Source organism: Rhinolophus ferrumequinum, chromosome 11, assembly GCF_004115265.2.
Source record: "Rhinolophus ferrumequinum isolate MPI-CBG mRhiFer1 chromosome 11, mRhiFer1_v1.p, whole genome shotgun sequence".
Lineage (NCBI taxonomy): Eukaryota > Metazoa > Chordata > Mammalia > Chiroptera > Rhinolophidae > Rhinolophus > Rhinolophus ferrumequinum.
The window spans coordinates 33,879,779-33,898,056 of NC_046294.1; the positions used below are offsets into that span (position 1 = coordinate 33,879,779).

The 18,278-nt window shown below is 35.0% G+C and overlaps 1 protein-coding gene across 1 annotated transcript in view; it reads right to left on the minus strand.

Moving 5' to 3' along the window:
• Positions 1-10,129: 10,129 nt before the first annotated feature.
• Positions 10,130-18,278, minus strand: part of PRMT3 (protein arginine methyltransferase 3) — a 121,370-nt gene continuing 113,221 nt past the window's right edge. The window contains exon 16 of the mRNA XM_033118962.1: positions 10,130-11,433. Coding sequence (XP_032974853.1) covers positions 11,324-11,433 — 110 coding nt within the window. The 3' untranslated portion in view covers positions 10,130-11,323. The remainder of the gene's footprint in view (positions 11,434-18,278) is intronic.

Consider the following 18,278-nt stretch of genomic DNA (forward strand, 5'->3'; position numbering starts at 1 on the left):
TTTGGTGAACTACTGGAAGATGGCATTTCCGGCGGAAAGACCCATTGTTATTTTTTTGATGGCAAGAGAAAATACTTCTGTAACCAATGCCACGGATATCTAAATGGTTTCTAGTTAAGGGTATTTTAATTCAAATGTATGCACTTCTAAAATCACAATCCTATTTGGCAGATTCTGGGCAGAGAAAGGAAAATCCTAAATCCTTCTGCTGTGGCTAGAAATGCTTTGAACTCAGGCAAGAATGACTGACTTCCCATCCCTTTGCCTTTTTCCATATCGCTTGACAAGGAACCTGAGAGTCAGGGGGATTGTAATGATTGGGCTGGAGGCCAAGTAATATGAGGATAACGACAGTAATGAAAGCATATACTCGTATCACTCTTTTCAGGTGCCTGGTATTGCTCTAAGGCCTTTACATATATATTAACTCCTTCAAGCCTGGCAATCACCTTATGAAATTATGATTCTTATTTTATAGCTGAGGAAACTGAGACAGGAAGGGTATACTTGCCCAAAGACCCACAACTAGTAATTGGTGCAGCCAGGATTCAGACTCAGGTGATCTGGCCCAGAGTCAGTGCTGCAGTCACTTTGCTAGGACTGCCCCCACTGCACAGAATGTCCCGAAGTGGATTCTGAGGAATACTGATCCTGCAGGAACCTGAATGATAGTACATAGGAAAGGAAACTTTGGGTTGAGGTTAATAGGTCTCTTTACCTCAGCACTTCTCATGGCCTATAATATGCCAATCAAAAGGGTAGGTTTTAAAGAAGCAAATTAACCATGCAGCACTTCCCAAACATATTTGACCCTTTAAAATTTTGTTTCAGAAAATATTTTAAAGAATCTGTATTCCATAGACCACGTGCTGTTAAACACGAGTATATAGTATAGAGGGCTTTTGAGTCAGACATATGGGCACAATGGAGCTGGCATGTGCACCAGCTCAAGAGCCAATGGTTAAATGCTCAGAGATTGTGCAAACCAGTTGTTACACTCAGCCATTATTAAAAGTTAAATTATATAACTTTACAATCAAATAAGTTACATTACAAAGGTAATGGACATGCAAAACTTTCCACTTCTTAGTTATTTTACTACACTTCTCTATAACCTATGCCCTGAAGGTTATTTATGCCTATATTGTCTATTTATGTCATCGTGTTTCTATGGTGGAAATATCTGTGCTCTTGAGCATCTCCCAACTCCATGTTCAGTAATGTCATGTTAGGAGCTTGAACTCAGCCATGGTGAGTATTTAACCACCCAAATTGGCTAAGATTTCGAATCAAGGCTCTTTTGGGGGGGGGTCTGTTTTTGGAGAACTGGATGTTAAACGTTGACCAGCCCACCACTGGAGACACATATGCTTAAAACACGGATGTCACTGTAAGGGTGATTTAGGGAAAGCGACTCTGTTTTCAAACTTTGGTCTATTTCTTAAAACTCTTGGGAGGGTTACATAAACTAGAATGGATTAAAGTAGTGGTTCCTACAGATTAATGAATGCTACTCAAGACCTCCAGCATGAGAATCTCCTTGGATGGTGTCCAGATCTGCACCTGAAACAAAGCCCCCCAGGACACGTAGATCTGCATTTGGGAACAAGTGCTGAAAGCCACCAGGAGAACAGCACAAGTAGATTTCTGGACTACTAAGCTATGAAAAGTTCTATTTCTCCTCTGGCTTTGGCATAAGCAGCAAGCACAAAAGGAACACGTCTCTTTCCGAAGTATGACTTGTGACAGGGCTGAGGGAGACAGGGTGCCCCTCACCCCCCAGAGCTACTCTGTGTCTCTGATCCCCTATTTGTAACTCGACCAGCATAGGCCCATTTCTCTAGGCCACCCAAAGATGTGGACACCAGTTATGAAATCGCCCTTCATGATGCTCTTTCCTATCACGAGCTTCACCTGTCTGGGATCCACAGCTTGGCAGCGAGGCCTAGACACCAGTCCCACTGCAGGCTGTGCTAATCCTCTTGCTCATCGTTCATACCTGAACAAGGCCAACAGCAAAAGCTGACCCACTGCACCACATCCCTGAGCCGGACATCCCAGACCCTACTCCACCTCTTTTCGCATCCTCAACTTAACTGTCAGAGTCAGATGAGCACTAGGTTTGATTCAATTTAAAATGTTTTATTTTTAATTGCCTACGCTAAATGTATATGTATACGAGGTCGAACAATTAAGTTCGCGAACTCATTGCAACGATGTTGCTAACCTTTTTTGATATCAAAGGGATTATTCATTATGAATTTGTACCAACTGGACAAACAGGTAACCAAGTTTACTATTTGGAAGTGCTGAAAAGGCTGCGTGAAAAAGTTAGATGAAAACAACCTGATCTTTTCACCAACAGTTCGTGGCATTTGCATCACGACAATGCACCAGCTCACATGGCACTGTCTGTGAGGGAGTTTTCAGCCAGTAAACAAATAACTGTATTGGAACACCCTCCCTACTCACCTGATCTGCCCCCAATGACTTCTTTCGTTACCTGAAGATAAAGGAAATATTGAAAGGAAAACACTTTGATGACATTCAGGACATCAAGGGTAATACAATGACAGCTCTGATGGCCATTCCAGAAAAAGAGTTCCAAAATTTCTTTGAAGGGTGGACTAGGTACTGGCATCAGTGCATAGCTTCCCAAGGGGAGTACTTCTAAGGTGACCGTAGTGATATTCAGCAATGAAGTATGTAGCACTTTTTCTAGGATGAGTTCACGACCTTAATTGTCACACCTCGTAGTTATAAAATCAAAGAGTACAAGAGATGATAGTAAGTGCCCTGAAAAACAAACAAACCAGTCCTCTTTAACCAAACTCCTCCCCAGAAATCAACCTGTTTTAATTTGTTAAACAATTTGTTTTGAGTTTTCTCATGGTCACTTTTATAACCCTAAATATTTATGTTTATTTTCTATCGACACTAGATTGTGTTTCAAGTTCTCACTTGGTAAGAAAAACTTTAGAGTTCCTACTTTCTTTTCCGCTTTTCTGCTCCCACCTCTTTCCCCTCCCAGTTAATGTCCGCTGTCTTTCCACATTATTAAGGCTAAGTAGACTTCTGTGAGATGCCATTTGCCCATCCATGCCTGAGATTTTGAGATTAAGTGGCTACTGTGATCTTCCTGGCTCAGCATATTCAGGATTGTCATCGAGAGTTGGTCACATAAAATGGCAGGAAACAGAGAACATAATTTTGAATCCCTCAGCTATCCTTTTGTCTGTTTAAGGAAAAGATAGGTTTCTTTCTTTTTTTTTTAATCACAGGAGTTGTCTCATTAAACCAAACACCATAGAGCAGCATGAGGATGGGGCAGAGGAAGGTGTAAAAGGAAGAAATCCTATTAGGGTTCCCAGCAGGAGGGTCACTGGAGACACACACTAATGAAAGAAAGACCTGGGGCTCCATTCATGTTCCTGTGGTCTCAGCTCCAGTTCTAAAGAGGGGGGGAAATGGCTGTTTGCTTTCAGAAAACATTCCAAAGGCACTCAAACCACACAAAAGGTTCCGTTCTTGCAAAAAGCTTCAGGATGGAGATGAGGATAAAAACATCACTTAAAAAAATCCTTGCTGTTACTATTGTTATAAAACTATTACCTCTAAGGTTTTAACAAGTTATCTGATTAAGATTTCTTATTAGTTAAAATATTCCTAATTATTATTAGTTTATGTAGTTGTATGTTGAAGAGATTTTTGGAATCACTCATAATTTTGTCCTTGATTCCTTACTTATTAATTCATAAAGAAAATAATATTAAAATATTTTACAAATAATTTGTTATTTTTAAGAAAGTTTAGTATATCTGTGCAAGCAATTTTCACACACTTACCAAAAGTGCAGAATTACCCTTTCCAAAGTCTAAAATATACCATATTATCTACTTTTTGAAAAGGATCAACATATAAGACAATTTAAAACTATTTAAATGTGTATATCTTGACTAAATGACCCATCCATATGCAAACCCAGGGTTTTTCTGTGGGGTCAGGACCATTTGATAGTCTTAGGCTCTGAAATTTAAAAACATCACAATGGATGAGGAAAAAAGAGACATTTGAAAATATACTAATGAATGATACACAAGGTTTCCTAATTCAGGGCAAAATGATTCATTGATAATAAAACAAGTAATTAATGAGAAGAAACTGCCATAGTACCACTGGTTAATTATAGCAAACCACCAGTCTAGATTATTGGTCAACAAAGGCTGCATTCATTTTTTCATTAAACAGATTTGGATTGAGCTCCTACTATGTGCCAGCACACAGTACAGCACTTAATAAAATGAACAAAAATCCCTATCCTCCTGGAGCTCACATTCTAGTGAATAAGAAAATGAAAGACAAACTGGTAAAATACAGATATTAGATGGTGATAAGTGTTATGAGATAAATAAAGGAGGAAAGGGGATTGGGGGGTGAATATGGGTATTGCAACTTCACATTGGCCTTAGAAATCTCACTGAGAAACTGACTTTTGAGCCCAGACCTGAAGGAGATAGGGGAATGAGTTAGATGACCATCTGGGGGAAGCTTTTTAAGCAGAAGGAATAGCCTCAATCAGAAGCATGCCTGTCAAGTGTGAGGAAGGAGAGGAAGGCCAGTGTGGCTGGCGATGAGTCCGCGGGAGAGTAGGAAACGGTTTCAGAGAAGTAATGGGGCGTGAGATTGTGTAGGGCTTTGTAAGCAAGTGTAAGGACTTGCTTTTATTCTGAGATGAGAAGCTTCTGTGAGTGTTTGAGTAAAGGGATAACAATCTGATTTATAGCTCAAGAGGATTATTTCGACTGATGTATTGAGAACAGATGGGGGTAGTGTACAGTGGGTCATAGCAGAAAGCCGTTAGGAGGGTCGGATCAATGTTTTTCATAGAAATTCCCTTAGCACTAATCCTATTCTGCCTTTTTAACCTTGCCTTATTCTCCTATTTCTTTGGGACATTCTTAAAGATAGACATCAGGCAAGATGGTAGATTATATTCCGAGCACCTGAACCTATGCTTGAAAATAGGGACAGCAAGAGTCTAACACTCTACTCTTTCATGCAAAGCCCTCTTCAGTCGCAGGGAAGGAGGGTCTTAAAATAATCTAGACCAGTGGTTTTCAGACTTTTTTGGTTTCAGAATCCCTTTACATTCTTAAAAATTAGTAAGGACCCCAAAGTTTATATGGGTTACATCTATTGATGTCTTATCATATTAAAAATGAAAACTAAGAAACCTTTATAATATTTAATTCACTGAATAAACCCACATTAACAAAATTTTTAAAATGAAAATTATTTTTCAAAACAAAAACTATTAAGAAGAGTGGTGGTGTTTAGCATTTTTACAAATCTCTTTGTTACCTGGTTTAGTAGAAAGAACACAGCTGGGTTCCCAGAGCTGCTTCTGCATTCAGGCTGCTACAATGTTGTTTTGGTTGAGATATATGAAGAAAATAAGGTCTCATATAGATAATCTTCAATACTAAATCCAAACTTGACCAGTAGTAGTTTCTTAAAGATCAGTTGTAATGTGCAATCTAACATTTTTCAGTGAAACTTTATCCTCTCATTAGAATCCAGTGGTTTACTTTGCCCTTTGCACGGATATTTGTAACATTGTACATTTTGGGTGGGAAGGATATTCGTTCATTGAGTCATGCAGATCTTCAATAGACTCATTTCATTATCCAATATCAAAAATCAGTTGTTATTACCACTGACCAGGTTCAGGACATGCTACCCCAAAATATGGCAACTTGGCATACTGAATATTTCAAGCTGAAAAAATCTGAGATATGGCATGTGATTTTTTTTCTTTTTCTATTTTGTTAGTTCCGCTTGTGACCTGGTTGCTTCTCAGTAAACAGTGAACACAGTGTTCAACAGCCACCATCAGAACAAACATATATTTGATCTGTTCTTATGATTTCTTCCATCTTCAGGAAGGACTTTCTGACCTTCCCGAAGCAGATATAAAACCCTCACGTGGGAGGTGCCCTCCCTGTACAGGGAGGAAAGGAGTAGCTCTGAAAATGAAGGGACAGAAAGCAATCTGAACAAACGGGCCTTGCTAAGTTTGCCAGGTTACTACGCTTAGCTCACCTTTGTCACATCATTCCAGGCCTTTCCACTCTTCAGCAAACCTACCAGAAAAACACTCAGGTTCAATGGTTTCTTCTCGTTTTCATTTATTTCCCTATGAAAGCTCCTGTGTCATGTAAAACTTGTATTACATTTGTATGCTTTTCTCTTGTTAACCTGTCTTTTGATACAGGGATTCCAGTTAAAAACTTAAAAGAGCAGAGGAAAAAGGTATTTTTCCTTCCTTCCATCATTAATCTGTCTTTTTTACAAATTGAGAAGCCCTGAAGTTCCCAGTGGTGGATACATGTTTTCCAAAATTCTAGTTTGAAAACTTAAATTTTATCATTAGCAACAAATTCTAGCAGTTGTTTTATTTGAAGTAATAAGCTCACCCTTTTTTTTTGCAGGACAGTGTATGCCATAGTTTGTCAGTCATTCTTTCAACTAAAAATGGTGTTCCATGAAAAAAGTGGCTAGTTCAGCTCACAAATCAATCATATAAATGTTTTCCTGGTGAGAAATATTGTATTTCAGCATGCAGCAAAAGTGCTTTATCAGCATCATATTAATATCAAAAGAATTATTAAAAAGACATGTATCATAATAGAGCCTCAAGGCACATTGAATAGTGCTGATATAAAGCAATTTCCCCAAGTGTCTCTCTCAACGTTGGCAATTTTGGGTCCAGAGCTCTCTTAAAAACCCAGAGGTTAAGGACGTTCAAGCAAATCCTTTTTTTTAAGCGTCAGAAGAAGTCCAGTAGATAAGTTAGTTTGTTCCACCATCTCTAACTTTGAAAAGTTCTATTTGCATATTTCTCTGGTATTTCTCAAGTATATAAATACTGTATTAAAAAAAATAAGGTTAAGTCTTGGTCAATCCTCGAAGTCTTCATAAATGGAGAACTTCCAGTTGCTTGGCTCCACATTTATAAAAAACATAGTCCTTGTAATCTGTGTTCTATTTTATTTTCTCCACCATGGCCAGTAATGAATTGCATGAGGAAATATTCTACCTAGAGTATTAGTTATCTCTGCTCCAATAAAATTTTATTTACCAAAATGGGCAATGAGGTGGATTTGGCTCCAGGCTGTAGTTTGCCAATTCTACAGTAGACAATGCTTGACCTCAGCTATCGCACTCACCTTGACCTTCATTACAGATTGAAACTCCTTGACAGTACAGCATACTTGATACATACTTTTGAGATGTTCTGCTACACATAAAAATGTGAACACCTGGATATTTTGGGTATGAGCTATTGCTCAGAAGCTTCAATGATCATTTCTGGCAAAACTAGCAGGAGATAAGTGGTTATCTCCTGTTTTAATAGGATAAATTATTGTCCTGTTTTAATTTCTCCTGTTGAATGTTCTTAGCAGTGCTGTTACTTGATAGCATGATTGGTGAAACCGGTATGAACTGACCTCAAATTGGTAACTTCACACAACATATTTTAGATATTTCATTTTAAGAAGTGAGAGAGGTAGAATGCTGAAAGACAGAGGTGGACCACATTGGTTAATCTAGATTAAGAGATAAGAAAGTAAGTAACTGTAGGACCAGAATTACTTGCTTACCCCTCAAACAGGGATCATTTAAAATGACAGCTCCCCGATTTATTTTCAAGTGTGTTCCTATCAGTTAGGGCTACTTATTGGACCACTTTGTGCAATGCTGTACACACTCAAAAGAGTTCTGTTTTCTTGGGACACTCTTTCCAAAATGTTTTGCTCAGAAAATACTGCTCTACTCAATAGAGATGACTATTATCCTTGAATGAACCCCACACATTACAACATAATAATGTTAGTTTTCACAAAGGAATATAGGAGAAAAATGCATTTTCTTAACAGAAATAAAATCCTTGGGATAAAGTAGCTATCTATAAATGCCCATCTGCCACAGCATGAAAGGACATTGTATTTATCATTGTCAAGGGCTATGAAGTACTTATTTTTCACAGCAGTTTAACAGCTGAAATTCCAATCAAAGAGCTAACATTTGGGCTCTCATATTCTCATAAAATGTTCAGGTACATAAATTAGAATGTTCCAGCCTGCAAAGAACAGATCTACTAACTGTGGTTGGGCTATTTATAACCAGGAGAAGAAAAATCGTAAGAGCCACTGGGTAAAAAAAATCCCACAAAAATCAAGAGTTTTGAAGAGAAATAATTTTTGAGAAGTACTTTTTAAAACGGCAGATAATATTTGTTATGCACTTACAGGAAAGAATACAAAAAAAAAATTAGGTGGTTCTTGGTTACTTTAAAAATCCATTAAATGGGCTGGCCCGGTGGCTCAAGTGGTTGGAGCTCCATGCTCCTAACGCCAAAGGCTGCTGGTTCAATTGAGGGCCAGTGGGCTCTCAACCACAAAGTTGCCAGATTCCTGCAAAGGATGGTGGCCTGTGCCCCCTGCAACTAACAATGGCAACTGGACCTAGAGCTGAGCTGTGCCCTCCACAACTAAAATGGAAAGGAGAACAACTTGACTTGGAAAAAATCCTGGAAGTACACACTGTTCCCCAATAATAAAAAAAAAAATCTAAGAAAAAACTCCATTAAATCTGTGGGGCTTCTTTGGTTTATTACCCCATCTTACTCGTTTGTACATGAAGCCATTCCAGGAAAAATTTCAAGTTCTTTGAGCTGTATTATCAGCACCTTTCCAGTAATGGTCTGAATTCAGATCCGTGATGAAAACAAGCTGGCTGGTTTAACATAGTGCAAACAGAAATCATGCTCATGAAGACAAACTCGAACACTATGGTCTAGAACACCGTAATTCGAAGGGATTAATTTTCTCATTACTAGAGAAGTACAGTTCTCTCATAAAGACCAAAACACAGTTTCTTTTTGATACAATTTTTGCTATTAATTTCTGTTGTAATCTTTCCACCCATTCACGGACTAGGGTAGTATTTGATGAGGTTGACAATTCTCAAATTGATCTAATGTAAATGTCAAATATTCTCTGGAAGCGGTCGTTGAGTGTATATTGATGACGACACTATCATTGATTGTTTTCTATTTGCCAACGCCTGGGTCAAGTAGTTAAAAAGTATTAACTCACGAATTGGCACATTCCTGGAGGGAAAGAGAGAAGTTAAGGAATGTGACTAATACACTCCCACAGCAAGAGCTGGAGCCAAGGCTTCAACCGGGGCACTGACTCCAGAATTCATGCTTCTCACTACTAGGCCATGGTATCTTGTGTATGTTTTGTTTTGAAAAAGGACCAGTGGTTGAACTGAGAAGAAGCATGTGAACCACTTTTTTTTAAAAGTTCATTTTCTTAAAAATGATTCCTTTCTTAAGACTTGTTTTATCAACATCAAAAAAATAAAAAAAGACCCCACAAACAATCCAGTTAGACAATGGGTAGAGGACCGGAACAGACATTTCTCCAAAGAGGGCTATATACAGATGGCCAAAAGACATATGAAAAGATGCTCAACATCACTAATCATCAGTAAATGCATATCAAAACCACAATAAGATACCATCTCACACACCTGTCAGAATGGTTATCAAAAAGTCAACAAATAACAAGTGTTGGCGAGGAGAAAAGAGAACACTCTTGCACTGTTTGTGGGGTTATAAATTGGTGCAGCCACTATGGAAAATAGTATGGAGATTCCTCAAAAAATTAAAAATAGAACTACCATACAACCCAGAATTCTACTTCTGGGTATTTATCGGAAGAAAATGAAAACTCTAATTTGAAAAGATGTATTTACCCCTATGTTCACTGCACCATTATTTACAATAGTGAAGATATGTGTCCATCTGATAAACAGATAAATAAGATGTGGTATACATACATAATAAAATATTATTCAGAAAAAAACAAACAAAAAAACTAAATCTTACCATTTGTGACAACATGGATGGACTTATAGGGTATTGTGCTAAATGAAGTCAGACAGAGAAAGACAAACACCATATGATTTCACTTATATATGGAATCTAAAAATACAAAAGAAACAAACAAAACAAAAACAGACTCATAGATACACAGAACAACTGATGGTTGCCAGAGGGAAGGGGGTTAGGGGACTGGGTGATAAAGGAGAATAAAAGGTACAAACTTCCAATTATAAAATAAATAAGCCACAGGAATGTAGCGTACAGCACAGGGAATATAGTCAATAATATCCTAATAACATTTTATGGTGACAGATGGCTACTAGACTTGTGGTGATCACATCGTAAAGTATATAAATGTTGAATCACTATGTTGTACACCTGAAACTAATGTAATACTTTAATAAAAAATTTTCAAAAAAAGACTAAGTACTTCTGATTTTATAAAAAGCCTTAATATTTTAAAATGTTATTTTATAATGCAAATGGCTGTTGTATACATTTTATTAAATGTTTTCTATTCTGCATTTCAAACTGAGTCAATAATTGTAAATGACACAATTGTATAGAGTGTTATAAGTACATTAAGAGTTACAAGTTTAACTTTGCACACATAAATCTAGTTTGAAAAAGGCATTACATTAGTAAATAAACACATATTTATCCCAATCTTTAAAAACTTTTATGAAGCCTAGGATAAATGTATTGGAATTACATTTCCAGGGCAACACTAGAAAACTAAATGGTTAAAGAATATTTGCGAAGAGGGAAGAAACTACAAAAACTAGGTAACTGTACGATAATCAACTAAACTGTCTTCAAATATGAACTGTGTGATACTCTTTTTCATATTTTAGCCCCTTACACTTGGTCTTTAATCTATTATATATCGTGACACTCTAACAACACAACTGAAAACTACTCCTCCTCAGAGAGGAAATCTGCAATAAAATGTGTAATGCCTTTTGTATAGTTACTAGTTTAATAAAACATTATCCAAACAACTAATCAAATACCAGTGTCTGAAATTTACAGTAGGAAACTTACTAAAAACAACAAAAGACTATTTCTGTTTCAAATTTAGGCCAATTGAAGTAATTTTTAATAAAGCTAAACTCAGTGCAGGGGCTACATTTGGTTAAATCTCTCGCTGACCAGACTTCTAAGAATGTGATTATGTAGGTGGACCGCTAGGATCAGTGGATTCCACTCCTTAGCTGCACGACATCGGATTCCTATCCCGATTCTATTGAGGAGACTCATTAGGAAAAGACCATCATCTATGAGCTCCCATTAAAGCCCCTTCCCCCACTCCCTATGCATCCCACCCCTACAATAAAAACTGTTAGTTGTGCTGTTGTTGGTTTATCACTGGAGACCATAAGTTTGAGTTGAATTATTCAATGTGAGGGTCACAATGAGAGAACGTGGATCTTTTTTATTCTTGTGAACTGTGATCTTTCCTTTCAAGGCTTCACCTATAGAAGAAAGACAAAAAACGTGTTTAAGAATTCAGGGAAAACAGTCTAACAGAAAATTAGTATACCTAGTACTTCTCTTTTTGGTTGTGAGATGTTTCACTAATTTTTAAAAACTTTTTAATTGTCAAATCCTTGCAAAAGAGTAAGCAAAATCACAGAGGTCATGCAGGATTGAGAAGTAGTTTTATTTCTCGCAAATATGAGGTCCGAGGCATACATGAAAATACAGGACATGGTTCTTGCCCTCAAAGAGTTCACGTAAGGTCAAAGGTGAAGAGAAATATAGGTTGGTACAAAAGTAATTGCAGTTTTTGCCATTATTTTTAACCTTTTAAACTTCAATTACTTTTCCACCAACCTAATACCTACATCACCAATTACACAATAGGTATATGTCTAAAGTGTGCTAAAGGTAAGGATTAGGAAAGGTTGCAAGGCAGTACAAAGCAATATTTCATAAGAATTAAGGAATGAGTTATCTGAGGACTAAAGTCATGGCTAACTTAAGGAGTGCACATGGAATGGCACTGAAAGGGAAAAAGCGTTATAGAGAGTCTTTAGGGAATGACATTTTTAGAAACTGAAAATTACAGCTGAGGATACGTAAATTTATATTTTATAGAGGCACCTGAAAGGCTGTTGGCCTTGAAGATATTACGTAACACTGTAAATGGAAACCAGAACTTATACAGGTGAAACAATGAACACAAATAACGATTACATATTCTTTTAAAGGCAAAAACTGATTTTAAAGGCAAAAACTTGTATACATTGTATGCTCCAAATTTTATTTTATTCAAAAACAGAATTATATCTAAGCACTTTTCTGATTACAAATACTTCTCATTTAAGTTTTTAAAAATTTCTTTACCAGGAATCATTTGCAAATAACGAAATTGCTAACTGATCACCATTCCTTGCTTTAAGATCACACCAAATAGTATCAGGTATAGTTTCACTATTTGGATACACACAGAAAGACTCCATATAAAATGACTGAGAAATCTATATACAATGATCCACGTACTGAATTAATTTTTTTTTTTTAAAAAGACTGCAAATCCCCACATTAAGGAATAAATGATTCTGAATGTTTTTAAATATGGTAGTGAAATAACAGACTAAAAACATATCAAAACTATCTAATTATATTTATTTCAGAGTATAAAGATACCATTACTGATATATTTTATACATCCTGCAGAAAAGGTAAGGCTTATATAGTTTAATACATCCAGAGAAAAAAGATATATTATATACAAGGGAAGGGAAAAAAGAGTGACCTGAGGATTTCCATCAGCCAGACATGTCTTTGAAATGATGAAAGAAGAAAATCTATCAACTATGAATTCAATATCCAGCAAAAATCTTTTAAAAAACGAAGGTAAAACAGGGACTTTTTTCAAAGAAACAAAAGCCAAAACTTCTTTTCCACTAGACCTGCCCTGCAAGTAATGTTAAAGGAAGTTCTTCAGACAGGAGGAAAATGATACCAAAGAGAAACTTGGATCTCTACACAAAGGGTGCCAGAAATGGTAACTATACGGTAAATATAAGAAATTTTCTTTTTAAAATTTATTTAAAAGATAATTAACTGTTTAAAGCAAAAATAGCAACAACATATTGTGGGGTTAAAAACTTGGGGGAAGGAGAACTGACTCTGGGTTTGTTTGTTAAAAAACAAACAAACAAAAAACCCCAAACCTTTGAGGAAGTGAAATGTTTTATAACAATAGCAATAAAAATCTAACAGGTAAATGAAAGTATATCGTCGTAAGAGTCTTAAACTACAAGCAAAGCGATATAATATTATTTAATGATAGTCTTTGATAAGATAAGATGCATGTTGGAAATGCCAGAGTAACCATTATTTAAAAAAAAAAAAAAAACAACCCAAGAGGAATAGTTAATTAGTCAAGAGTAAAGAATATTCAATTAAAAAAAAGAAGGAAAATAAGAATAAGTGACAGAGGAAATAAAAAACAAAAGGTAAACGATAGAATTAAATCCAATAACAATGATAATAACATTAAATGTAAACATGTCCAGTACACTTTAAATATAAAGATATAAGAGTTAAAAGTAAAAGGAAGGAGAAAGAAATTCTATATAAACATTAATCATAAAGAGGTTGCAATGGCTGTATTAGTTTCAGACAAGGCTGACTTCAAGAAAAAAATATAAAGCGATAAAGAGAGACATTTCAAAATGATAACTTGTTCAATTCATAAATGTGACATCATAAATTTTTGTATGCACAGAGCTTCAAAATGCATGACACAAACCTGACAGAACCGTAAGAAACAGACAAATCTACAATTATTGTTGGAAATTTCACTTCTCCTTTGTTGATAACTGCAGTAACAACTAAACAGAAAAACAGAAAGAATATGGAAGACTTGAATTACATTACTAACCAACGAGACCTGACTGACATTTATAGAACCAAGACAGATCATATACTGGATCATAAAACAAATCTTGAACTATGTATAGAAATCATACAGCATTATGTTCTCTGACCAAAACTAAATAAAATTAAAAATCAGTAATAGAGGGGATACTTGAAAAACCCCAAATATTTAAGAATTAAACAATAAACTTCTAAATATTCCATAAATGAAAATAAAAATCATAACTAGATAGCATTTTGATCTGAATGATAATGAAACACAACATATAAAACAATGTGGCCTAAATATGACGAAAATGCCCAAAACAGTGCTTAGAGGAAAAATTTATAGCTTTAAATGCTTACATTGGAAAACAAAGAAAACAGGCCAGAGGCCTTCACTGGTGAATTCTATCAAATGTTTAAGAAAAATAATACCAAATTACATAGAGGAGGGAATATTCCCCACCTCATTTATTGAGGGCAGCATTATCCTGATACCAAAACAAGATCAATTCATTAGAAGAAAACCGTAGATGAATATCCCTCATGAGCATAGATTCAAAAACCCTTTGAACAAAAGAAAAAAAATCGTATACTTGTCTCATGAAATGTATAAAATGGAACCAACAAAATTAATTTGTAATAATTTTCAGCAAGCTAGAAACAGGAAGAATCTTACTTGACCTCTGAGAAACTATAGGTAACATCATTCTTAATGGTGAAAGACTGAATGCATTTTTCCTAAGATTGGGACTGAGGCAAAGATGTCCATTCTGACACTTCTAATTAGTATTCTATTAGATGCCTTATGGCATTAAGGTGCAAGGGAAGAAAAACAAAAGGATATGGATTAGAGAAAAATAAAAAATGTAAAAACAATTTTTATTTGTACACAACATGGTCTTTTATATATTGAAAATCCTGAAGCAGTACGCAAAAAAAGCTACTGGAACTGTAAGATGATTTAGCAATGTCTTAGGATGTAAGGTCAATATAAAAAAATTAACTTAATTCCTATACATTAGCAATAAAGAATTAGAAATTAAAATACAAAACCACAATATCATTTACAATAGCATCAAAAAAGCATACAATACTTGAGATAAATGTCACAACATATGTGCAAGATTCAGACACTATGAAATAGTGCTAAAGATGATCTAAAATAAATGGAGAGATACGTTTTGCTTGTGGATGGAAGACTAAATATGTTTAAGATGTCAATTCTCCCCAACGTAATCCATAGATTAAACACAATCCCAAGCAAAATCCTAGCAGGCCTCTTTTGGGTAGAAATTAACAAGTTGATTTTAAAATTTATAGGGCAATTTAAAGGATCTAGAATAGCAAAAACAACTTCGAAAAAGAATAGACACACAGATCAATGGGACAAAATAGAGCTCAGAGAGACCTATACATACATGGTAAATTAATTTTTGACAAAGGAGTCAAGGTAATTAAATAGAAAAAGGACAGTCTTTTCAAGAAATGATGATGGCACAACCTAATACACATTTGGGAAAAAGATGAACTATTACTCTTAAAAATTAACGTAAAATAGATCATAGACCTAAATGTAGACCTAAATGTAGAAGGCAAAACTATAAAAATTTTCAGATGAAACATATAAGGAAATCTTTGTGATGTTAGGGTAGCAAAGATTTTTTAATTGACACAAAAGCACACACTTCAAAAACAGTTAAGAAAACGAAAAGATGAGAATTGGGATACAAATATGTACTAGGAACATATATATTTGACAAAAAACTTGTGTCCATATGTATATTCTTACAACTCAACAGTAAGATGACAAACAATTCAATTAAAAATTGAGCAAAATATTTTAACAGAAACCTTACAAAAAGATATACAGATGACCAATAAACATATGAAAAGATGCTCAACATTAGTAGTTATCAGGCAAATGCAACTTAAAACCACAACTACCATTACCTATATAATAGAATGATTTAAATTAAAATGACTGAACTTTTTTATAAGTGGTGGCAAGCATATAGAGCAACTGAACCCACAATGGTGGTAGGAATGTTAAACAGTATAGTTATTTTGGAAAAATTTGCCAGTTTCTTATAAAGTTAAACATACACTTACCATAGACTCAATAATTCCACTCTTAGGTATTTACCCAAGAGAAATGAAAATATGTCTGCATAAAGACTTTTACATGAATGTTTGTAGGAAATTTATTCATAATGGCCCTTAACTGAAAACAATCCAAAAGTCTAGCAGCAGGTGAATGCATAAGTAAATTGAAGTATGTCCATACAAAGGACTACTACTTGGCAATAAAAAGGAACCAATCACTGATACACAGATGAATCTCAAAAATATGCTAAGCAAAAGAAGCTGGAGTACATTTCTGTGTAATTCCACTGATACAAAATTCTAAAATACCAATACTTTAGTATTAGTAATACTAATTAGTAATATTAATATGCAGTAAGAGAGCAGAACAGTGGTTGCCTTGGTCTGAGACTGGAACTGGGGACGACCACACAGGGGATCAAGGAAATTTTGTTGAGTGATGGAAATATTTTATATCTTGATCAGGGTGGCGTATACGTTTGTCAAAACTCATCGAACTATACAGTTAAAATGTGAATTTTTATTGTATGTCAAATATAGAATAAAGTTGTTTTTAAAATGTGATGCCTTAGAAATAAACAAAAACAAATGTAATGTAGTAGAGAAACCAAAAAATCCATTATGGAGATTCACTACATGGTAAGCATGACATTTTAAATCATTGAGGAAAGGATTCAATAAAATTGTATAAATATAGTAATACAATATTTTTAATATGATATCAAAGTCAGAAATCAAAAGGAAAAGGTTGAAGATTTGACTATACAAAAAAAAATTCTATAAAGACACTTTAAAGAAAAGCAAATGAAACAATGTTACTTTCACGTCTTAGAATTAGCAAAGAAAGTCTGAATTTTGAATTGATTCCTTATGATGGATTATCAGAAGAGGGATACCTTAAAAGGTATAGTGTTTATTCCAGTTTTACATTCCTGCCATCCTCATCAACACTGGGTGTTTCTACAAATCAAACCATCTTCCTCAAGTATGGGCGACACCAACTTCGCCACCCACCTGCCCCCACCCCGGGGCTCTCTGAGCCCAGAGACCCCATCAAAAAAGACTCTGTGTGTTGTCTCCCTCTTCAATAAGTTTCTTTTATTCCAGAGGAAAAAAGAAAAAAAAAACCCATCTTTGTTATTTTGATAAACAACAACCAGAATCTGAGTGCTTTGATTTGCATTTCAGTGATTATCAGTGGTGATGGGTATTATTTCAAATGTTTAACAACCATCTTAAAAAAAAAATCTTTTGTGCATTTACTTAGATTATCTTGTTTGATGTATGGTTGCAAATATTTCTTTTTGGTGTATGTACCCTAATGGCTGCTGCTCTTTAAGTTGCCTTACAAGTGCTTTAAAAATGTTAAGTTGACTTGTATGTACATGTTCTATTCAATCCTTAGTGTTAAGAGATAAAATAGGAAGGCTCCATGATGCTTATAAGGCAGGTTATCAAATTCTTCATTTCAGGTTTAGAGGATATGCCAACAAGAGCTCTATACAGCCCAAGTCAAGATGAACTAGTAATGGACACTTTTGTTAAATTTTCACATGAAAAAATATTTAAGCATCAATATTAAACAAACAAAACAACTGAATAATTAAAAAGGCAAAACATTATAAGCTCATAGTATAAATTTCATGTCTAAAAATGGAATATAAGTAAAATAAGTATTTCTATAATAACCTTAATTCCAAAATGAGAGTGCAAACAGCACCTATTTTAAGTTAATTAAATAGCACAAAGGGTCACAGTAATAAATACATAATTCACACTGCCGAACTCCCTTCAATTGTTCAAGCCTGACTAAAGTGCCAAGGCAGTGGCTGTAATACCAGAATAGATCGGACTAATTAATCAGTGTCAAATAGATATAAAATGACTAATGTTGTTAAGCGTGTACACTGTGGTGAGAGCTGCAAAGGACATTCTCCATGGAGCTAAGCTGTAGTACTTTGTTTTAATCATCGGCAGATGGCTATTAGTACACCACAAAGCAGTGTTACAGTTCAATCAAGAATAAAATTCATTTCATTTCAATTCTGTTCTAGTGGTTTTTTAAAATTAATTTCTTCCAGAACAATGAAATTTCATTTCCCCAGAAGGGGGCAGGGGGAAGTCATTATTATCACTATTAAAGCTTAGAGTTAAAAAAAAAAAAAAAGAAAAATGGATTCTCCATATAAAAGCTTACTGGGTATATGTAGAGAAGGAGAAATAAATAGCTTGGTTTTAATCATATTTTTAAAGCCAAGTCACATGAAAATAATCTGGATTTTTGAAGTAAACACTGCCACATAAGTTTGTACAATAAAATTGTACATTGTTTTTACAGGAA